The sequence below is a fragment of the Larus michahellis genome, chromosome 13 (assembly GCF_964199755.1).
Source record: "Larus michahellis chromosome 13, bLarMic1.1, whole genome shotgun sequence".
Lineage (NCBI taxonomy): Eukaryota > Metazoa > Chordata > Aves > Charadriiformes > Laridae > Larus > Larus michahellis.
Genome location: NC_133908.1, coordinates 6,452,347 through 6,474,673, shown reverse-complemented (window position 1 = coordinate 6,474,673; position 22,327 = coordinate 6,452,347). Strand labels below are relative to the sequence as shown.

Here is a 22,327-nt window from a genome sequence, read left to right as displayed (position 1 = left end):
CTCCCTCTTTTCCGCAGGCTGGGGAATGCAGTGAATAGAAAAGTCCTTAATTCACAGAAACTACTGAGCATAAAGAGACCCATTACCTTTAACATGGAGAGCTTAACAAAACTTTTATTTTATCCCCATCAGCATTTTCAACCTGCTTTCCCCACACACATCTCACTGCAAACACCCCCTACCAAATGCCATATGACTCTAAATCACTTGTCTCTTGTAAGATTCTACTAGGTAGCAAAGAGAACTCATCCCAGCTCTGCCACATACTCCACTCTGGATAAAACCTCCTCATTTCAGAAAGTCTGTGGATTTCCTGTCTCTCAGGAGATCCTGTTGACTGTTATGGGACTACTTGCACAACAAAGGAGCAAGTCGAAAACAAGCCTCCTCTGAGTATGTAGAATGCAGTGCTCACCACAGTGGAAAATCAAGACCCTGATTTTAAGGCATCTTTGTCATGACTTAGGCACAGTTCGGGGAAGGTCTCACAACATGCGCTACTGGGGCTTTTCTGTTACGGTCTGTTCCACAGAAAGAGTCCCAGACCTCACAACTGAGGCGTCCATCTAAATTTTTTTAATAATTATAAGACTTGCATAAAGAGGCACATTATATTTCTCTCACTTTCAAACACTCCCTGAAACACTTGCTTTTTCACTGGTTTTCACGATCAGGCTGTACCCAAATATGAAGTGTCATTTTGGATGCTTTGATTTCCAGAGTGCAAAAAACCAACTTTCCCCGCCTAGGAAAGCTGTACATGGATTATCTGCATTAGCAGCCAGGAGCCTGCAGATGGCACAGGCAGCCTCGCCTCTCCCGAGGCACTCCCAACCCTCAGGTGCACATGAGGAAGGTGCCACTGACTATTTAAAGGCTCCTGAGGTGCTTAATAGCATAGTGGGGTAAGCTATCTTGCAGGTGACTTAGAAGCAAAGCTGTGAACAAGGTAAGCTGAAAGAAAACCCTCTCGTGATCCAAAGATGCCCGAGTTCATTGTTAACACAAATATAAGCAAGGATAAAGTTCCAGAGTCTTTCACAGGGGAGCTCACCCAGCAGTTATCAAAAGCAATGGGCAAACCAGCACAGGTAAGTCCAGATGCTCAAATGTTTTCTTTTAGTCAGCTGTGCCTATACAATGAGCTATTTCTCAGTGATAGCCTCTATAAACTAATATACCTAATGACTCACTAGTCTTCTCTCTGTACGAATGTCAAATACTTGTTTGCTGTAACTTAGCTGTGTTGAGGTCTTGAAACACTTTCAGTATTTAAACTAGCTTTGTGTATGATGGTATGGTATTCCATGTAGGTCTCTGTGCAAGTCAAGACACTGGATGTGTGTGAGTATGTATATGCAGGTATCTCTGTGAATACCTCTCAAGAATCTCACTGACTGAAAGCAGCCTCACTCTCTAACTTCCTTGCTGGGTCCTGCTGCATATGTGCTTGTTATCTGCCACCAAGTTGCCTGTAGCCTAGTGGTTACAGCTGAACAAAAAAGTAAGGCATTCAGTTTACCTGGACATCTAGCAAAAATACCTATGTGATGTCCTGCTACTTGTAGTCAAAATACCAGAGTGGAAACCAGCTACCTGCTGGTTTTGTTACCAGACTGGGGGATTTCTACCTGCAAACACCATGGCAATATGCTACTGAGGTGAAGTACTGAAATACTGTCATGAAGGGTCTTATAAGGCTTTTATTTTCTTAATTAATCTTGGAAGGTCACTAGTCACTCTATCAGTTGTTTACTGAAGACTGCTGATGAATATGAAAAACAAAGTGAAAGCTTCTATGTAGAGCTTTATAATGTGAGCTACTCAGTTGCTGTAGCAGCAGTAACTTAACTGAGTCAGCTATAGATTTTTAGCAGCTTGGTGAAGTTCTTTTCTACGTATTCGCTAGCAAATGAGTGTTTTCAGAAAATGTTTCTTATTTCACTTCGGCAGTGATGCTTTGAAACCCTGGAAAGAATGAAGTTCTGGTGCCAACAGAAAGGATTTTTAGGGCTTCCAGCAAACTTATCTGCCCACTGGGACACCTGAAGTTCTTGAGCAGATCTTTGCTCTTCATGGAAACAAAGTGCTCTGAAATAGTAGTCACCCTGTTCTGCTTAAAATGGCAACAGAGATCTATGAACCCCTTAGCAACTGTTTTATGATTGCCACAGGTGGAAGTGTACTGAGAAGGGAAGAAGGTGGAAAAATAGACCCAAAGTTAAAAAACAAGCGGGATATCTGAAAATATTAGGACAAACTTTGGAATGTCTTGAAAATGGTAGGAAGAAAACTCTGAGCAGTTGGCATGGTTTTGTCAAAATCAGGCACATTTTAAACAGTCCCACAGTAGTGTCCTATGCTCAGATCTAGCCAACACTTCTAGTAATGACTCTCTAGACTGAGATGTGCAGATGACAATAGCTTGTATGTGCAGGAGATGGTAAGAATTCAAGAAGATAGTAAGATCTCAAGACAAGAAGCTTTCTTTCAATAGCTGATTAATAAGTCAAACTACACAAAAGACAAAGAATAGTTCATTAAAGGAGAAAGGATCTGGGGAGCTATTATGGGTTACAATATGAATAAGAGTTAAGACAATGCTTTGGAGTGGGGCAATTTCACTTTTGTTGTGTACAAGGTGGAAGTAAGCCTCAGCAGGAGTACTCCATCTAGCCTCAGGCCCTTCACTTTGAGAAAGAGGTAGGCAGATTAGAGATGCACCAAAGGAAAAACACTAAAGAAATAAGATAATGCAAGGATCAACAGACATTCTGTCTCTTCTAGGAGAGAAGGCTGAAGAGGGAAGCTGTCATTGAAGAGATGGGAACTTTTTTTTTTTCTTCCTCAGTGGCCTAAGGCAGGAAGAAGCCAGCTTCGCTTGCAGCAAAATTTCAGCCAGTTCTTGGAGGAAAATCTTAAAAGTTGCTGTGACTTCCAGTGAGGTTCTACATTGGATTTGTGCTATGGATCCCACCAGTGGTGGGATGGTTAATAGTACTGACATTTCTTTGACCAATTTGAAATTCTCAGTTCAGCAATGATAGTTAGAATACTTCTATTTGTTGTTGTATGGCTGTAGACCTTCAAAGACGGTCACATGCATCTAGATGTTCTCATCAAATTGATTTGATGTAGAGTTAAAAAGCCAATCAACCTGGAGAAACCTGGTTCTATTCTGCTTCTTCCAGGTAGATTGTTTGCCTGATAAAGGGGACCCTCTTCTCTAGGGACAGTAATGGAGCTCTTTGCAATCAACCAGTCTCATCAAACATGTAGGAATTCACGTTTCAAATTCTGCCAAATTTAACCAGAGTTCATATCTGAGGGAATAGTCAGAAGCATTTTTTTGGGCTTGTATAAGCCTTGTCTCCACAGAAAGCAGGCTTAACTGTAAATGGGAGTAAGAGTAATTCATTTCTTTTTTTTTCCCCAACACATGCAGTAATATAATGAAATTCTTATGTAGAACTGATCTGTTCTATTCCTCTTCAAAAAAACCCACCATTTTTTATCAATCTAGCAAACAAATACTTGCTGTTGGGGAGGAAGAGGGGGAGGATATTGGTGTGTCAGCTGGTGGTTCTTGCATAACAGCTCCCAAATATAAAGCTAGAGGCCAGGGCTGGGACGCAGCTGGAACAGGTTTGTGCAGCAGTGTGGAAGGGATACGTAATGGGACTTAGAAGTATACAGGGAACAACAAAGAGATTTTTTGAAGAGGACATGCAAGCTTTTCATGACAACGGAGGCAATAGTAAAGGGAGAGTCTCTTAGTTATAACACAGAAAGAAGGAAAGGATTAGGATGGGCTGGAATGCAGAGCCTTCCTCTCGCAGGAAATAGTACCATTTGAAAAAAATACTGATTTTTATTTTTAATCAAATAGGTTTGTTTCTACTGCAAAAACTGTTTCAAACTGCTCTAGAAGAAAATAATGCTAACTGATTTTATTTTTTGCAAAAATAATCTGCTTCCAGGGTAAATGTTAAAGGCATATATGTACCTACATTTGGCATAAAGTTGAGACCATAAGGTATCCAGCCAGGGGAGAACAGAGCCAAGCAACTGGTACTTCAGCAGGATCTCTTTGGCTTATCCTATACTGCTGTGGTCTGATGCACCATGTCCCCAAACAAGCTGTAAATGATGGCAAAGGCTAATTAACTAGACAACTCCTAGTACACAGGCTAGCTTGTTTTACCAAGAGGGTTAATTGCTGCTGAGTTCCAATGATGCGCTGCTAATAAACGTGGGTAAGAACAGAAGCCAGATGGATGCCAAAGGAACTGATCCCTGGATTCCCCAGTGTGTGGATCTGACACTGTGTATTAGTAGCAGGGAAAATTGCAGGCTGGTCATTAACATAGATACTTTATTCTATTTTTCCTGCTATCAAGGACAAAAGTAGGATTAGGCTGTATTTTGTTTAATGAAGGGGATGTTGATTTAAACCTCTGCTGTGTCAGTTCACATTTACCTCAGCAGTGAAGACTGCGGCAGGAGCCAGTGAGGTGCAAAATCTCTCTGGAACGTAGGGTGACAGCAATGCAATTGCACACCCCCACTGGCACCCAGCCTTCCCACACAGGCACGGAGAGACCGGTGGTTCAGAGGAGGTTCTGTAGGTACCGCAGGTCACTGAGCTCTCGCAGCATCTGAACTTTCTACCCAAAATTCAAAGTCAACAAAGCTGATATTGCAGGGTCCTCCTTCCAACAGTGTACCTGGGCTGAGCATCCCCATCTTTCTGTATGTAATTGGCACACTGGGATTGAAGGTTGCAAGACAGCAGGCAGGGAAGGATCTTTGTCGCAGAGTAACTAAAGAACAACAGTGAAACTATTTGTGTTTTGGTAAGTAGTGAAAAGCATCTCTGAGCACCTGGCTCTGCTTGCTCTCTTTTTTTAAATTTTACGTGCTGCTAGTATTTTTAGTTAAGAATACAGCCATTCTGCAATAGATGAAAGAATTATGATGGTAGTGCTTGTTCCCAAATGGTATGTCATGGGAATGTGATTGGATTTCACACCTTCTCATCTTTGTGACTTGCAGGAAAATATTTAGGAAGTCTGGAAGTGCAATGTAGTACACATAGCAGAACTTCAAAAGTGTAACTGACAGGCATGCATATATTTTCACTGCAGTTTAGGTACAAAAATACCCTCCTGGATTTTCAAAACTCTTCTAACATGGCAAATGAGAGTAATATTCTTTTCTTCTTGTAACAGTACCTAGCAGTACAAGTATCTCCTGACCAGCTGATGTCCTTTGGTGGCTCCACAGACCCCTGTGCTATGTGCTTTCTCTACAGCATCGGCAAGATAGGGGAGCAAGAGAACAAGGTCTACTCCAAATTGCTTTGCAACCTGCTGAACAAACAGCTGAAAATACCATCTGACAGGTGAGCTTGTACAGCAACTTGTCTGACATGACTTTCCACAGACTGATAAAGCTATTAATCCCAGACCTGTCCTTTCTTCCTCTATTAACTTTCTACTTGAAGAGGCTAAATGCCAAGTCAATAGAGCAACTCTCCAATTAAAAAGAGGAAAGGAGCAAGTGCACAAGCTGCAAAGCCAATGCCCAGAAGCAGTAAAATATCTTTTAGTTAAAATGATGGAGGCTCAGGCACTGCACGTATATACAAGAGCCAGGTACAGACACGATAACTTGATTAATTAAATTGATAACTTAGTAACGTGTACCAACAATTCCCTACTGCCTGTGGGGTACAAGTGGAGGTCTACTACAAAAGCTTCCACTTATATATAAGCATTTCAAGTCCTTTTCCTGAAGGTACACATATCTGTTACAGAAATGACTGTAAATAAAACACAGCATCCTGAGATCTCCTTAAAACAAGAAGTAGAAAAATACCAAGAACTCCAGAATGCAAGTACACAAGGCCTTAAAGTGGGGGGGGGGGGGGGGGAAACATCACACACACACCACACAATCCTCGAACATGCCTGCCAGAACTTGCAAAAGGAAATTGTAACTCGCTGAGATGCAGTGCAGGCCTGAGAAGTGTGAAGCCCTGGGGGTCAGCCTACAGTGTGGCTGTGTGTGTCCTGCTGCAGGAACACCCCAGCCAGCCTGCAGCACTCTGTGCGCAGCAGCTAACGGTGTCTGTCTTCCCTTTCAGAATCTATGTCAGCTTCTTTGAGATCAGTGCTGGCAACGTAGGCTGGAACAGCACCACCTTTGCTTGAGGTGCCCTCGGGTGGTAACAGCTTACTCCTGAACGTGGCTTTTGAGCACTGCAGCTCCAGACATGTTACCGGTATCTGGCACAAATGCAAAAGGCAGTGGTACCTTAGTCACTGCTACATGCTGCTGTTTAATATTTTATCTGCTGCTTAAATAAAAATAAAAATCCAGCAGGAGCCTTATGCGTGATGCTGTCTTGTTATTCTATAAAGGTCTGTGGTTGAGATGGAAAAATTCTTTCTTGAAATACTATTAACAGAAGCTTTTCTTTTTTAAAAACAATTCTGTTCTTTATGTGAAGATAGCATTTGGGTATGCCTTTGCCCTGTTCATGCTGGATAGCCTGGCCAAATGTAAATACAGCTATGTTGACCTGATTTCAAAATATACTTATGTTTAAGTCAATAGATGTGGCTATCAATGTGGCATACGGCCCTCTCTTCAAAAGGAGGAAAGACATGATCGTCTCTTATTTAAAATGGATGGATTGCAGACCAGATCTTAACACCACATGGGCCTCTATCTGCTTAACAGGAAAAACTCATGCTGCAAGAGTCCTCCAGGGCTCAGGATAGGCAGAGGGAGTAAGTGGAAAAAAACACGGTTCACTGTTCTGCCCTCCCCTCTTCAGCCATTGAACAACTTGCAGTGACAGTGAAGATTAGAGCACAGCTCAAAATGAGGCAGAGGCACAGTGAGCCATTCCCAGAGGCCAAAGTAAGGAATTACTTACAAAAGGAAGATTTCCATATAAATATTTATTATTCAAGCCCTGGGTCAAATAAGAGCATTTGCTTCCAAAGTGAAAAAGAAAAAAGTAAAACAGACCTGTTTCTGGAATCTCTGAAATTAGCTATATTGTGACTTTTTTTTTTTTTTCTGAAAGAACAAAGCCCTCTCACCCCTCTTCTGAGCTCTATTGTGAACATCCCATTTTGTCCCTATCACAGCTTTGCTTTGCAGCCACAGTCTTTCAATACAAGCCTGTACCTCAACCTGCAAAGATGCTTTGTTGAGATAACAAATGAAAGCTGCTTTGGTGAATCAAAGCAGCACAGCCAATGAAGCAACACGCTACTTAGCATCTAAATACAGTATATTGTATTAAATATTTTTCATTCCACTTAATGCCTTGCAGAGCTGCCCAAGGAGGATGGTATGAGGTAGGTAGCTAGCCTTTTGGCAGAATTGCTTGTGGAGAATGGCTAGGAAGCCCCTAAACACAGCAGGATCTCCCATGGGAAGGCAGTTTCCTTCTCCGGAAATCAATCTGCCTTCTTCATAGAGCTGCCTGCTCAAAGAATGCTGCCTCTTCCTGTTCTTAGAGCCACAGCACCAGCATTCTCTGATGTTCTCCTGGTTCTTCCTCCCTGGTCCTGTTGCTCTGTGCTCAGGTTTTGACTGTGAGGCAGCTGGGTACGTACAACTGCAACTGGTGAATACCCCAGCCATGCTATTTGCTGTCAGCCTCCACAAAAGGCTTCAGCCTGATCCACATATCTTCTGAAACCCTTCTATGTTAGATGCTTTCAGGGTTATTCTCAGAGCATCCAAATCCTGAAACGTGTGTTCCTAAATTACATCATGGCACAAGGACAATTAAGACCACCTCCTTATACTGTCTAATAGGGAATGTAAAAGCTTTCTTTGCCTCTGGCATATCATTAGAATGCTCTTGGTATATTTTGGTAAAACATTTTACCTTTTGGTTTTTTTTACTCTTACATATTTCTTCATTGTTTGTATTTTAATTACAGGCACTTGTGTTTTAAAACAGATGCTATTTAACCAGAAAATGTATTATGAGTGCATGTGTGTGGAGCAATCACTTGAGGGAGGGCTGTGCACAAGTACACTGGTATTTGGTTAACTTTGAAAACCGAATCTTTAGAAGCTATGAAAATGTATGCACTGCTTCTTCCTTAGGCAAGAGGGCAAAGGAGAAGGAAACTGTGGATGTCTCTCCTTTGTGTAGCAGCATGGCTGTGGTCTACCACTTTGGGCCTGGCAGGCCATAGAGCAAGCACAGTGGTGGTGCCACAATTCCCACCCCACCTCAACGCAATAACTCTGGGATGCAGGAACGTGAGAGGAATAACTGGCTCTATGCAATGGCAGGGAGCTGATATAAGTTCTTAATAGCACTGTTGAGCACTTAAAATAAATGCTGCAGTCCTGCCAGTTCTCAGTGTTGCAGCCTGTGCCACTCCAAAGCGTTCCCATACAATACCATCCCTTACTCTTTGTTCAGGGCTATCTGTGTTCACATGTGTAACGTGTATGTATGGTCAAGCCTTCTAGCAGCAGCAGCAGTGCTGGGACTTTGTTAAAAATGAACACGTGCTTGATTTCTCTGTGTAAAATGCCTGCATGGAGAGGGCTCTGGGCCTGATTCTCCCTAATCTTCCTATGAGTCATTTCAAGCAGCGCAGCAGAGCTCTGCCACAGTTACGGCAGTGAGCCGTGCCCTCTGCAGCCTACGTGCATCGCATCACACAGCCCAGCAGAAGGCTCATCCCTCGGGCCGCCTCTCACTTCCGAATAGACACGCACCATTTCAATTCTTAGCAAAAAAAAGATCACTTCTGCCTTTATCCAGTAGAAAATTACTATATGAAAATGAGGACGCTGAGGAGTAATATGTTTCAATTTGACTGAAAAATATCAGAGAATAATTAACATGCCACCAAGTCTGTCACTTCAGCTTACACTGTGTTAAAGCTATGCAAAAATTAAAACAAAAATGTGCAAAGGTGCATTTATTTTGCAAAAGAAAAAAATTTCCTTTAGAGCCAGGTTTAGTATCCCTTTTTGCAACCGCCAAGCTAAGGGCCTGTAGCTCTTTTTGGCTCTTATCCTGCAAAATCCAGTGGCAGTGCTACAGCGGTAGTACCACATGCGCTGATACCAGGTTATGTATGAACTGCCCAGCGTGGCAGCAGGCAGCTCCGGAGAGGAGCCTACAACATATCCTCAAAAAACGCACAATGGTAGTAACAAAGCACTGGAATAACGGCGGAAAGGGGGGGGAGCCATAAACAGCAGCAAGGGCAGCGGACTGCTGAGGCCGCCTCCCCGCCAGCTGCCTCCCCCGCCCCGCCGGGCGCGGCCCCTTTAAGGCCGGCGCGGCCCCGCGCGCACTAAAAGCGCCGCCGCCGTCGCCGCCTCGTTCCACTCTCCCGCCGCCGGTCCCGTCGCGCCGCTCCGCTCTCGGCCTCGCCGCCCCCTGCCGCCGCCACCATGCCCATGTTCGCCATCCAGACCAACGTCTGCAAGGACGCCGTGCCCGACAGCCTGCTGGGCGACCTCACCCAGCAGCTGGCCAAGGCCACAGGCAAGCCCGCGCAGGTGAGGAGGGGCGGGTGGTGGGGCTGGTGCTGCCCGAGGCGGAGGGCCGCGGCCCGGCGGCAGCTAGAGCCTCCCCGGGATGGGGCGAGCACGTGGGGAGGCCCGCGCGGAGCGGCCGCGGGGCTGTGCCCGTTCTCTCGCTCACCCGGGGCGGAGGGGCCGCGGCCGCCCACGGGGACGGCTGCGGGCACAACGTGACTGCGGGCCCCGCTGCTCCGGGCGAACAGGCCTCTCCCCGTTCATCCCCCGCTCCCAGCAGCCCTCCGAGGGAGCCGCGGCGCGGCGCGCGGGCCTCCCGCTGCCTCCGTCTGCGCTGCAGTCCGTCCCCAGGCCGTGCGGCTCCCGGAGGCCATGGGCCCGCCCAGCCGGTGCGACAGCCTGGCCCGCAAGAAGGGCGATGCTCGAATAGCCAAATCACCGGAGACTTGTCTGTGCTTGTGCCCGGGAGCCGGGATTTCAGGCGCGGAGCTGGGCCAGCGGTGCGTTTGGTAGAAGGGGCTGGTGGCTCCCAGGCTGGCGGGTCGCTGGCAAAGCGGAGTAACAGATATGGGAGCTCTCCTCCGGAATGCTCCCGGTTATCGCAGAATCGGATACTGCCCCTCTTGGGACAGACTGCTGTAGCCTGAGAAGTCAAAGCCTGATAAGGCTGAATTGCAGCCAGGCTCCCAGACAGGCCGGGTGGCTTAGTCAGTGATTTGAGGGTGTGAATTCTGGCACGCAAATAAGGCCTTTATCTCCTGCCATGTGCTCTTTGCCCTGTGCAGGAGCAGTGCTACCTGCAGGAGTACCCATCTCGCCCGAGGCTTTGCACAAACACAACCTTCGTTCCTAAAGCTGAGAGCCAGCTTGGGGGATCCCTGCAGCACGCCTGCCACACCACCCATGTGGGCTGCAGCCTCCGAAGGGTGCAGAGGGCCACACTGGTGTGCTGCCTGGCCCCAGCCCTGGGCCACAATACAGCACACAACTGCGCTGTTTAAAGTCGGTACCTAAAGCAAGTTTGCATCAGGAGAGGGAAGGTTAGATATCCTGTAACTGTTTGTTCTCTTATCACAGTACATAGCTGTGCACATCATACCTGATCAGATGATGTCCTTCGGGGGCTCCACTGATCCCTGCGCGCTCTGCAGCCTTTACAGCATCGGCAAAATAGGAGGGCAGCAGAACAAGACTTACACCAAACTCCTGTGTGATCTGATCTCTAAGCACTTGCATGTATCTGCAGACAGGTAAGGCTGGAACATGATGTTATTAACCTTGTTTATCTGGCTCTCTGAAACTGCTTTGAAAAGTTCATTTAAAAACACAAAAAAGTCAGGAATAAGCCGATGTATTTGAGAAAATACAAAATGATCATTTGCTGAGTTTTCATGTCCAGTTAGGAGTTTGATGCCTGCACCTTCTGTTAAATGGCTTCCTGTTCTCAGAGTAGGGAAAAATCCCGGAGGACTGACAAAGCTGTACAGCGTGCCTTTTGCCTCTGAGGTGTGATGCCTTGTTCTCTGGAGAGACGATGCTGAAAGCACAAGGGAAGAGCAATAACAGGCTGGAGCTGACAGGCAAAGTAGAAACCAGCAGGCTGTGAACAGCTCCCTTGCAGGCTGTAGGGCCTTAGGAGAGTGTTTGGTGCAGCGGTGAAGGATGGGAAGAACCTGCTGGCACTGATGTGCTGGGGTTGGAAGGGAGAAGAGCAGAGCCAGCCCTGAGGGCCTGCTTGGCTTTCATAAGTCTGTGTGTCTGTCCGACACGTGTGAAAGACTGCAGTGCTTGAAAACAAAGGGTTTTGATCTCCGGAAATTCTTTACAGGCTGCTAACCAAAAGCTGTCTGGTGTCTGAACAGACCCTGACTGGAGAAGAGTTTATATTTTTTTAAAAAAGAAAAAAGTAGAGTTCCAGGTATTCCAGTGAATATTGACTGTTGGAGGCTCTGCCCAAGAAGTTAGCTAGATTTCAGTAAAAATGAAGCTTGACGTTTCTTCTGGGGAACAGGAAGCACCGTCCAGTGTCCTGTTGTCCTTGCCTCATTCATTACTTATATAAATGAGTTAATAAGGTTATTGTTTGTGTCTCCTGTATGTCTTCTGCAGGGTGTACATCAACTACTTCGACATGAATGCTGCCAACGTGGGCTGGAATGGTTCCACCTTTGCGTAGAGCTCTCCTGTCTGTCTGAAAAGGCTGCTCCTGGCCCTACCCTCCTTCTGCCCCTTTGCAGAGACCACCGCACAGATGGCCCTGTGTTGCATTTTGTGCACTCTCACAGATTGATGGCTCCCTGCTAGCGTGTTTAAATATTGCTGCTTCAACATTCCTCTGTTTTCTTTGTGTAGAAAACAAATAAAGATTTAGAAGTAAGCTGTGTGGCGTAGGCTTTGGCAGCTTGGCGATTGGAAATGTATCTCGCTCTGATTGCTGAAGCAAATGAAGGGAACACTTTGGGTTTGGTTCCATTTCTAGGTGTGTATTTCACTGTACACTTAGACTGAGTGGCAGATGCCTGACAGCGCTCCAGGGTCGTTTTTTACCTTGCTGTAGGTACCTTCAGGGCTTCTTGTTGCTCTGAGTTTCTTTTGGCTGTGTCCTCCTTTGCCACAGCAGAAGCAGTCCTTGGGCCAGCCTTGTGCCTGCTGCTTCGGAGAGGCTTTCCTCTAACAACGTAGCAGTGAGGGAGAAGGGCTTTTGCTCACCAAGTTGAAATGCTGCTGTCCACGTTGCTTATGCTGCCCTCTAGGCAGCCAGGGGTGGCCCCCAGTGCTAGGGGAGCTGTGCTGGGGCCCGTGGCTGCCGCGGTGAGCCTCTGTGCCACCTGCTAGGCCGTCCCACAGCGATGCTGCGCTCTCCTGCGCCTCGGTGTCTCAGGGATAGGCTCCGGCTGGGGGCGGCCGCGACTGAGGCGCCTTTCTCCCCTCAGCCTTTCCCTCCCCGGCCTTCCTCCTCCTCCCGCGCTGCCCCCTCCATTCCCCCCCTCAGCCGCCATTTCCCCAGCCCTCCCCTCAGGGGGCGCGCGCGCGCGCGCGGCGCTGCCCCTCCCCTGCCGGCAGGCGGCGCGCGCCCGCCCCTGCGCCTTCTGGAGCCTTCCGCCCCGCGTGCTCGGCTGACGTCATCTCCGTGCGCCCGGGCGGCGCGGCGTGGCCATGGCGCTCTTCTGCATCAACAGGTACCGCTTGCCCTGGGTGCTGCCGTTCTCCAGGCTCGGCCCGGCCCGGCCCCGGGAGCTGCGCCCCGGCGTCCTGCCGCGGCCCCGAATCGAGCTGGGGGGGCTGGGCAGGCTGTGCCTGAGGAGATTGTTGTCTGGGCTGTTTCAGGTACGGCGGGGAGGAGGAGCAGGAGGGGCCCGAGGCCGAGGAGCGGGCTCGGGTCCTGCTGGAGCGGCTGCAGCAGCAGGCGAAGGCCCGGCAGCTGAAGAAGCAGCAGCAGGAGGCGCGGCCCGAGGGAGGGGAAGGGGATCTCCGCGGAGGAGCCGGCCCAGGCGACGCGGGGCTGAGCCCCGGGGGCGAACGTGGGGAAGGGGCAAGGAAGAGGAAGGGGGAGAGCGAAGAGCAGGCCGGCGCGCAGCGGCAGAAGAAGCAAAAGAAGAATCAAGGGCCTGGCCGCTCTTCTGAGGAAAGGGCAGATGGTGAGGAGGCAGCAGATGGCAACACTCCATCGAAAAACAAAAAAGAGAATAGAAGAAAGTCAAAAGTGCCACACGAGAAGACTGAAGCAGGTAAGGATAAACCAAGGCCATAGGATTTCAGTTCGTTGTGGTCAACGGTTCTCAACAGAAAAGTAGAAACGAGTTGCCCTTTGAGTAACTTTCGGAATTTAACCGGTGGTAAATTTTGTTTTCCTCTGCTTAATATATTCCCAAAGTAATTCCTTTTTTTAGAGGAAAGCCCCATATTGCAAACTTCGAGGATTAGTTTAGCATAAGGGAAGGAGAGAAGCATGTCACCCCAGTCGTCAGTTGCCTCCGTACCAACAAAGCAATGTTTTGCCTTTGCAATTGGATTTAGGAAGACAGAGGAGCTTACAAGTTGTTGCTTAAGTCTTACGTTGTAAAACGTTCCTTACATCCCTTTTCCGTAGCACATTCTGACCTGTAGCTTTGTACTCCTGTTACCTAAATTCCAGATTCTGAAGAAGACATCAGCCAACAGGAAAACAGAAGCAACCTTAATAATAAGTCTTCTAAAAGGAAGAAAAGGGATGAGGAAACAGAGGGAGCTGAAGCAAAGAAGAAAGACAACAGTGGAAGAGCTGAAGGTGATCAAACCAGAAAGGAAGAGCTGTCCTTAGCAGCCTCAGAAGAGGCAAATCCTCCACCTTCCAGTTTGATGGTTCTTGGAGACTACGACACAAAGCCAGTGCAGAAGGTAACTAGCTTGACTGAATTTTGATTATGGTCAGGAAGCAACATGCATCTTACCAGCTTATTTCATGTATAGTATTGCCTGTTTGACAGCAGAAATGCTTTGTTATTCTCTTTTCCCCCACCCCAGGTTCAGCCCTTCTTACCACAGTGGCTTGCTCAACCCAAACTAGTGCAAAAAAGTATCAAAGATAATTTAGTTCCAATCAGAGATGTCCCAGGAATTCATCCCAGGCTGTTGAAAAAGCTGCAAATGAATGGGATAGAGTCCTTTTTTCCAGGTATCTTGGTACTGTGTTTGTGTCTTTCTAAACTGACTTAAGTAGTTCCTGCAGTCTGTTGCTGTATATTTTATGTAGTTAGTGAAGTAAAATATAGAACAAAAACAAGTTTAATGTATCAAAGTGATCATACCATATATAACCCTTCACTTTCAAAGCTTTACTGCTCTTCTGGATACAGTAGTTCTAGCCTAGCTAACTCTGTAGTTAACGTTTGTTTCCATTTTTGTTCAGTTCAAGCAGAGGTGATTCCCGCTGTTCTGCGGAGTGCATCCAATGGGTATTTGATGGGGCAGGGAGGATATCGCCCCAAAGACATCTGCGTCTCAGCACCTACTGGCAGTGGTAAAACCCTGTCTTTTGTCATACCCATAGTACAGGTGAGTTTCCCCACAGTGAAATATTTGTAGGGAAAATTCTGGGGTTGCTTTTGTTCAAGGGAAACCTGAACTTAGAAGTAGGCTAAAAAGGCAATGAATCTGTGGCTGCAGAGCAGCAGATTTTTAGCTCAGAGCTGTCTGAGGGAGCTGTATGAGTCCCCTTCATCTCAGCATCCCACTTCTTTTCTCAGACAAGTGGCATAGCATTAGGAGTTGGGAGAGTGGAAGGGGAGTAAAATGGAAACATAAAACTCCATGAGGATGTGTCACTCCCATCTGTTCACCAGGTTAGATACAAGAACCCCCATCTTTCCCCGCTGCTTTCAGGGACTCATTTGTCCTTTGTTTTTGCAGGTTCTGCTAGATCGAGTAGTTTGCCAGGTACGAGCTCTGGTTGTTCTGCCCACCAAAGAACTAGCACAACAGGTATGTGACTCTTCACCTTCTCTCTGAGCGGAACTGGACCACAACAAAGACTGGTGCAGTCAATATTTTGCTTGGCTGTTCTGTGAAGCAGGTTGGAGACCTGTCGGGATTTGATGTTGTTAGCATAATGGAAAGTATTATTAGAACTGATTTTGTTGTGGCTAACAAAGCCTGTCTCTCTGCAGGTGAGTAAAGTGTTCAACATTTATACTGATGGGACAGGTCTGAAGGTCGTTTTGATTACTGGCCAGAAAGCTTTTGCAAAGGAGCAGGAGATGCTTGTCCAGAAAAAGTAGGTTAAAAGGTCTTTTGATAAGGTTTATAGAGATTGTAAACAATTTAATCTCAGTAAGCAGAGGTCAGAATATAGGCTGTTGCATCACACCATCACGCAGTAATGATTTTGGAAAGTGGGTTTATATGCTAGACAACTGGTTGTTCTGTCTTTGTCAAAGTGCCTGCTACTACCCCTTTTTTGTGATTTTTTTTTTTTTTTGGTGTTTTACTAGATTATTTTTTTTCCAGCTGAGTAGAGTCCAAATGTTTACATTATACCCACAGGTACAAATGATTGTTACAGAATTTTGCTGCAACTAAGTTTTTTTTTTTTAAGAGCAATGAAGAATGACATTTTGTTTAAAAGAGGGTTTGGTGTACAGCACTGCCTTTGCATGCTTTCCAAAGTAAAGTGCATATTGGAATTTTATTATTTCTTAGCTAAGTGAAAAGTAGGAAAATCTTACGGTCTGCTGCCAAGGATCTCTGTTACATGCTTTATGGTGTAGCGAGAAGCTTACTGATGGGCTGCTTGTTTTTTCAGAGTGACAGGCTACTGCAGCCTGGCTGATATTATTGTGGCTACACCGGGACGGCTCACAGATCATATTAACCAGACCCCGGGATTCAGCCTGACACAGCTTCGCTTTCTGGTGAGTCAGCTCCACAGGTCTCCCATCTTAGTGCAATGTCTGTTGCAGCTGTAATTCCTGCTTTGTTCTTGTATGGTACATAAATATATCTCTGTTGGAACTGTTGTATGGGCCTTGTCTACGCTCTAGATTGCTTGGGCAGCGGTCTCAAGATGAGATGTTTTATTCCAACTCATGACACCCAAGTATCCACCCACTTCCCCTTCTCTCTTAGCCTCTTGCAAACACAAACTCAGAGTAAAGCCTTATCAATTAAGGTTGGTAAATTATCAATGTGTAGTAGCTTCCACCATATGGGAGTGTGCAGAGACATAGTTGCAATCTTATTGAGGGTAGGGAGATTTTTATTTCTTATTCGGAGATGTGGATTGAATTTATGTGCAAATGAGTTTGGGAGTATTGTGAGTGTCAGGCTGGCCGCTGAGCCACTGAAACAAAAGCAAAATTCAGTTTTGGGGTAGAAACTTCTGTCTTCATTTGATAATGATAATATTACAAAAGGAAAATAAAAGCTGCCTAATGCTAAACAGTATTTAACACATAGTGGTTTTCATCCTTGTGAACTGAGATCATAGATGAAGCTGACCGTATGATCGATGACATGCACCAGAACTGCCTGAACCAAATTGTCAAAGCTGCATTCCAAGTGGAAAATGACTCTGGCTCCAACATGCTTTTTCAGAGGATGAAACCAGGGCCTATAACAGCAGCCAGGTAAGTTGCCAAATGCATTTCTTTGAACTGGTAGTACAGACACCAGCACTTTGATGCCACTGCCCTGCTTCCTAGTACCCCCTCACAGGGACTCCCAAAGCTTGCTTACTCTGAGAAATAGCTGCTGAAGCTGCTTTTTCAAAGCTTGAAAAAGTAGGCAGTGAACAGCTGATAGTAGAGGGTGTCTTTTAGACTGAAGCCTAAGTATTGTATTCTCCATTCTTCCCTCAATAAGACGAAAGGAGCATCAAAAGAATACGCAAATATTGTAAGTCTGTGATTCATTTGCACAGTAACTATAGTAATGCCCTCTGGCAAGCAGAGTAATAGATTTAAAGGAAAACTCTTGGAATTATCTATCTGCAGCCGCTGTTTACATACAGCGTGGTAGAGGTGTGCCAGAAACTGAGGAGATTAGTGACCATGGGAGGAAGTGACTGGAATGAGGACATGGGTAACTAGGATGCAAGGATGTGTGCATGGCTAACAGATGCAGGTTGTGCAGTTGAGAGCGCTGATCAGTTCCATCTGTGAACTTCATAAAACAAGGGTGGAAGAGGACCTACAGGAAAGGCCCAGGGCAGGAAAAGAGCATCAGAAAGAGTTAATTGCTTCCCTCATAACATCATCTGAAAGTACTTGTGGAGTGTCATGATTTTGGCTCAGTTTGTGTGCTATTTGTTTCAGCTCCTGCTATCCTCAGATACCCTTACAGAAACTGCTGTTTTCAGCCACGCTGACACAGGACCCAGAGAAACTGCAGCAGCTGGACTTATTCCAGCCTCGCCTCTTCACATCTGTATATTCTGAGAAAAAAACACTTGGAGATGGAGCAGAGACTGAACAAGATACTAATAAGAAATACACACTCCCTGAGGGGCTATCGGTATGACATTAGTTCTCTTAAACAAATCTTCAAGTATAATTTATTCAACTGTGGAGTTTCTAGTTATATTTTTACCCTATAAACAATTATGTCTTTCCTATGATTCTTTGCATTACAGAGGTGCTGGGAAAAAGTGGTTTTGGGAGTATTTATGATCCAGAGAGCTCTACCTTTGCATATTTGTTTTCTCATTATTTAGTGTTCATTTGTATAAGACTGTATTTATTTTTTTTTTTTTCTAATTAAACTCTCTTCATGCAGAATTAAGTTTATCAGCAATGGGGAGTAGAGATATGGAGTGATACTAATGTAGTAGCACTTAATCAGCTGTCCATCTCAAAGCATGTTGTACAAATATGTATAACGCACTTCAAAGCATGTTACCCTGTCGACAAGAAGGCAGCACATGCTGTTACTCGCTGTGGAGGAGCGAGAACATTAAAACAGCACAGGTCTCCCATCTCCACCTTTTGTTTTATCCTCCCAGACTGTGACTTGTTCTAAAGGGGGTGGCATTGTGGGGTCTGGTTTTGCTGCTGTTAGTTGCAAAACATCCAAGCCTAGGTAGGTTGTGGAAATCTAGTAGGTTTCAGAGAAGATGGCCATGGCAAGAAGTAATTTTTGTCTCTGAACTTCTTCCCTGTTGACTGCAGCAATGTTATGTGCCTTGTGACCTGAATTCCAAGCCTTTGCTCCTCTTGCATTTCATGCTGAAAATGAAGTTTACCCGTGTGTTGTGCTTTACCAACTCCAGGGAAGCTTCTCACAGGTGAATCTATTAATGAAATCACTGTAGTAGGTATCTGTCAAGTAATATTACAGAGGTAATGAAGTGGCTGTTTCTATCTTGTTTACCTACAGATTGTTCCTGCTTGTTCAAGCCTTTGGTGGAGTCACTGTGGCTGAATTTTCTTCTCGGTTAACTCCAAATGAGAGACAGAGAACCATGAAGGAATTTGAACAAGGAAAAATACAACTGTGAGCATTTTAAATAAGTTCCCTGCACGTCTTCCAATGTAGGCTATTTCCAGTGTCTAAAGCTGGGTATAACCAAGAACACAGTTAAATGGGGTCCTCTGTAAAACAGAGTGTGCAGGAATCAACTTACAGAATGGGTGTGAGACTTGGACTTGTGACTTTTGAATTGTTTACTTTGCATGTAACTTGGCCTGTTCTAATCTAGCTGTAATCTGAATTTCTGGGTGTTATTTTATAACGAGCACTAAATGTAATTGCTTGTTCATATAGTTGCCCAAACACAGAGTTCTGAAAATATTAATGTCTGTGCTTGGGGTCTGGCGCTTATTAAAAGAAAATGGGTGTTGGTGCTAGAACTATATATAGTATTAGTGCTTCCTACCAAAGAAATCCCTGATCAGACTGGCATACAGGTTTACCTTCTGTCCATGTGTGTGGTTTGCTTTGTGATTTCAGTGACTATATAGGATTGCATCTGTGGAGTGTCTCTTGAGAGGAAAGTAAATACTTATCTTCTGTATTTTGTTTTTATCCAAACCCTGTGTTTACATTCATCCTTGACTACTGGAATTTTGCACCTCGCTGTCTGCATTCAGTGCTGTTATGGAATGTTCAGATAGCTTACAGGTTTGTAACCTCCCGTGTGATGGGAGCCATCTGGCTTAGTGTTGCATGCTTGGAGAACCTGGAAACACCCAGTAACTTCTCATGCACGACAGTAGGTGACAAACCTGTAGTGATGCTTGGAAGTCTGTCAGCAGCTAGTAATGCCAGTGACAATGAGGAGTGACTTACAATGCTGCTGTCGTGCTCAGAGGTCAGGGGCTGGCTGCCCAGTTTGAGCAGAGATGAGCCGGAGTTGTGCTGTGTTCACTTGTTCTACTTGTGTGTGCAGTGCAAGAGATGTAACATGAAAATGACTATATATACATTTAAACCTAGGTTAATCAGCACAGATGCCACTGCACGAGGGATTGACATTAAAAGAGTGAATTATGTAATAAACTATGATGCGCCTCAGTTCATCAGGACATATATTCACCGGTAAGACAATCAGGAGCAAAAGGAAGATGTTTGAGCTTGGTTTACTTTGAAATATTTAGCAAAGGTGACATGCACTTAAAAGGGTTTTTAGCTTTAGATTTTTTGTTTACTTTAATACGCAAATAGCTTTCTAATCAAAATTAAGCCCATAGCATCACCAGAGTAATGCAGTACTGAAACAGAGAACTAACACCCTGTTATAGAAAATGTATTTTACAGGAGCTAGAAATACTGTCCTGGACAGTATTGAGTTTTGCGTTTCTAGATGTTCGGAAAACAGCAGCGGGTCAGCAGCTGTGAACGAGCCCTGGAGATGTTCATCCTTTGTAACATGTGGCTAGTCTTGTGCTAACCTCAAAAAACTCAGAATCAGAATTTCTTAAATCTGGAGAATTTCAGAATCAGACTCTTGGAGCTGATAATGGCAGTGACTACATGGCTAAACTGACTTGACACTAATTTTTCTGTTTTCAGAGTTGGAAGAACGGCTCGTGCAGGAGAAGTGGGTGTCGCTTTCAGCTTGGTCCTTAGAATTCAGGTATGTCATTGGTGTGGCATTCATTTGATAAGGATGTGCGGAGGGGCATAAGGAAGATAAGGTTCATACTACTTCCCACCTTTTCCAGTCAGGTGAGCTTTGGACTTGGAAGCTTCAGTTATTTCCTGACTAGACAGCACTTCCAAAATGCGTTCATTTTTCTAGCTGAGAGGTAGTGGGGTGTCTCATCTCCTGTGTCTGTTTTGTTATGCAGGAACGTCGTTTTCTGCGGATGTTGAACGATGCCGGCATCCAAGATGTAAAGAAGCAGCCAGTGAAAGGCAACTCATTAAAGCCCTTGGTGCAGCGATATGAGGAAGCTCTGTGTAAGCTTGAGAAGACAGTCAAGGTAATTGAAATGGGGAAGAAAACAAAAAAATGGAACTACAACTTGCACAGTTTATTGCAACTCACAACTAGCAGAAGTATTAGTTGTCTGGGATCCTTTTCTTTAACTGAGACACTTCCATTTCAGTGTGAAGGCAGCATTTTTGGTTGCATCATTATGAAATACTCAGAAAGGGTCAGGAGGGGAGAAAGAGGTTTTCTGTTAAAAGAAAGGTATGCAGCATCCCTGGATGTATTTAAAAACCTTGTAGAGGTGGCGCTTAGGGACATGGTCTAGTGGTGCACTTGGCAGTGTTAGGTTTACAGTTGGACTTGATCTTAAGGGTCTTTTCCAACCTAAATGATTCTATGATTTCTGGTGTTTCCTTTTCTGTTGTCCCTTTCTCTTTACCTCTGGAGCTGGGATTTTGGCAACTACCCAGAGGAAGGCAAGCAAAATGCAGAAATTAAACCTTTTGTCATTACACGGTTTTAAGACTAATTTACAGCCATGCTGACTAGACGCTGGGGGCATTCCAAGCCAGGAAAGCATTTTCTGCAGGCCCTCTTTTATACACCAGCAGGAAGCTTGAGAGCTTTCAAACAAAAGCCAGGTAGCATTTAACTTGCCAGATGGGTAGACTAGGGATCCGTAATAGACGCTGTGCTGTATGATTTGGGCAAGTGTTCTGCTGTGTAATTGGAGGACTCCTGATAAGTATCTGTCCTTGAAAAATGATGGTTTTGAATTGCAGACTAGCAGTGTTTGAAAACTGGGGCAGAAAGGGTTATTAAATTGTCCCATTACTCACCAAAGTCCCTTCTGTGTGACTCTGAGACAGGGGGCATCTTCATTCACCTTTTCAACTTTAATTTCGAACAGACCGAGCGAGCAAAGAAACGAGCCTGAATGGATTGAAGCTGAGGAGGTCGCGTTTCATGGCACTGAAGCTGCTGAGGTCATGGACTACTACCCAGCATGGTAACAATGAGACGTGGCCCCTGAGTGGTTGGCTCCTCAACCTTATTATATCCGAAGTCGGCTATTACAGGCCTTGTTCCCCTTTCAAGGACACTTGCGAACAGAGTTCACTTACTGGTTTAAAAAAAAAAAACAAAAAACAAACCACTAAGATACAGCTGCCTTAAAGAGGACCTTGCATCATAACCTGCTGGCATATGTAAAACTACCACCAGTGAAGAGAAGTCATTACACAACTCTTGAGCATGGGCCTGAGGGAACTGCTGGTCTCCAAAGGTGAGGGCTGTGCTCTTCTTGCCTCTGAACAGGGACCCCTAATGTCTCTGTTACTGCACAAGCAGCTGTATCTGCAAATGCATAAGCACCTATACAGTACCTATAGTGGAAGCGTGTTTGAAGAGCTGCTCTAGGCTGAAGTAACTGCAACTTTTAAATAAACTCTGTGTATATATATATATTTTTAAAACTGTCTAATAAAGATTCCTGAGTATAGGGACGGAGACAGCGTTGAAAGGATTTTTCAGTTCTATAGTCTTGTGCCTTTCTTGTCATTTTCTTACCTACGTTGTTTCCTTCCAACATTCAGTACCGGTGGTAGCAGCAGGTATTATTAAGTGCTAGATTGGCATTAATGCAGACTAAAATGTCCAATGTCTAATAGGAATATACTGGAGTCAGCCATAAATCTGTTTTTGACACATGCCACTGATATTTTTAGCTGCCCGTGGCAGAAGGCTTAGAGCTACTGCATACCTAGAGCCTGTAACTACCTTCCAAGACCTTCAGCAAGAACTGTCCCAGTTCTGGCTTATTACTTTGTAAAACAAAATAAATATACACTAGCATTAGCAGTGCATTATTGGAGCGAAATGAAGGGCTGGGAATCTTGGAATGTCAGGAGGGGTGGTTGCATCTCTTAAAGATAGGAG

At 45.3% G+C, this 22,327-nt stretch overlaps 3 protein-coding genes across 4 annotated transcripts; all 3 read left to right on the top strand.

The window, feature by feature from the left end:
* The first annotated feature begins 913 nt into the window (after positions 1-913).
* Positions 914-6,376, top strand: LOC141750749 (macrophage migration inhibitory factor-like). Its single transcript, XM_074606420.1, has 3 exons — positions 914-1,091; positions 5,232-5,404; positions 6,149-6,376. Exons 1-3 carry the CDS (start codon positions 984-986, stop codon positions 6,213-6,215), a joined length of 348 nt encoding a protein of 115 aa, XP_074462521.1. The 5' UTR covers positions 914-983; the 3' UTR covers positions 6,216-6,376.
* Positions 6,377-9,116: 2,740 nt separating this feature from the next.
* On the top strand, positions 9,117-12,093 carry LOC141750658 (macrophage migration inhibitory factor). Its single transcript, XM_074606168.1, has 3 exons — positions 9,117-9,561; positions 10,618-10,790; positions 11,650-12,093. The coding sequence occupies exons 1-3, from the start codon at positions 9,454-9,456 to the stop codon at positions 11,714-11,716; spliced, it is 348 nt and encodes a 115-aa protein (XP_074462269.1). The 5' UTR covers positions 9,117-9,453; the 3' UTR covers positions 11,717-12,093.
* Positions 12,094-12,663: 570 nt separating this feature from the next.
* Positions 12,664-22,243, top strand: DDX51 (DEAD-box helicase 51). 2 transcript variants are annotated; one of them, XM_074606542.1, is made up of 16 exons: positions 12,664-12,719; positions 12,868-13,268; positions 13,676-13,917; positions 14,044-14,194; positions 14,429-14,574; positions 14,929-15,000; positions 15,186-15,292; positions 15,821-15,929; positions 16,498-16,643; positions 17,331-17,529; positions 18,183-18,298; positions 18,391-18,507; positions 19,450-19,551; positions 20,026-20,089; positions 20,304-20,438; positions 21,300-22,243. In XM_074606542.1, exons 1-16 carry the CDS (start codon positions 12,697-12,699, stop codon positions 21,324-21,326), a joined length of 2,157 nt encoding a protein of 718 aa, XP_074462643.1. In that variant the 5' UTR covers positions 12,664-12,696; the 3' UTR covers positions 21,327-22,243. The 2 variants fall into 2 exon arrangements, 1 of the variants encoding a protein (XP_074462643.1); XR_012589791.1 differs by having other exon boundaries at positions 12,681-12,719; positions 19,104-19,551; positions 21,300-21,898.
* The last annotated feature ends 84 nt before the right edge of the window (positions 22,244-22,327 follow it).

Bases quoted from the DNA above. Each gene is read 5' to 3' on its own strand.
- LOC141750658 (XM_074606168.1), top strand. From the start codon at position 9,454: ATGCCCATGTTCGCCATCCAGACCAACGTCTGCAAGGACGCCGTGCCC. The intron at 9,562-10,617 runs GTGAGGAGGGGC...CTCTTATCACAG, and splicing joins CCACAGGCAAGCCCGCGCAG to TACATAGCTGTGCACATCAT. The intron at 10,791-11,649 runs GTAAGGCTGGAA...TGTCTTCTGCAG, and splicing joins TTGCATGTATCTGCAGACAG to GGTGTACATCAACTACTTCG.
- LOC141750749 (XM_074606420.1), top strand. From the start codon at position 984: ATGCCCGAGTTCATTGTTAACACAAATATAAGCAAGGATAAAGTTCCA. The intron at 1,092-5,231 runs GTAAGTCCAGAT...TTCTTGTAACAG, and splicing joins CAATGGGCAAACCAGCACAG to TACCTAGCAGTACAAGTATC. The intron at 5,405-6,148 runs GTGAGCTTGTAC...CTTCCCTTTCAG, and splicing joins CTGAAAATACCATCTGACAG to AATCTATGTCAGCTTCTTTG.
- DDX51 (XM_074606542.1), top strand. From the start codon at position 12,697: ATGGCGCTCTTCTGCATCAACAG. The intron at 18,299-18,390 runs GTGAATCTATTA...GTTTACCTACAG, and splicing joins TCCAGGGAAGCTTCTCACAG to ATTGTTCCTGCTTGTTCAAG. The intron at 19,552-20,025 runs GTAAGACAATCA...TTCTGTTTTCAG, and splicing joins ATCAGGACATATATTCACCG to AGTTGGAAGAACGGCTCGTG.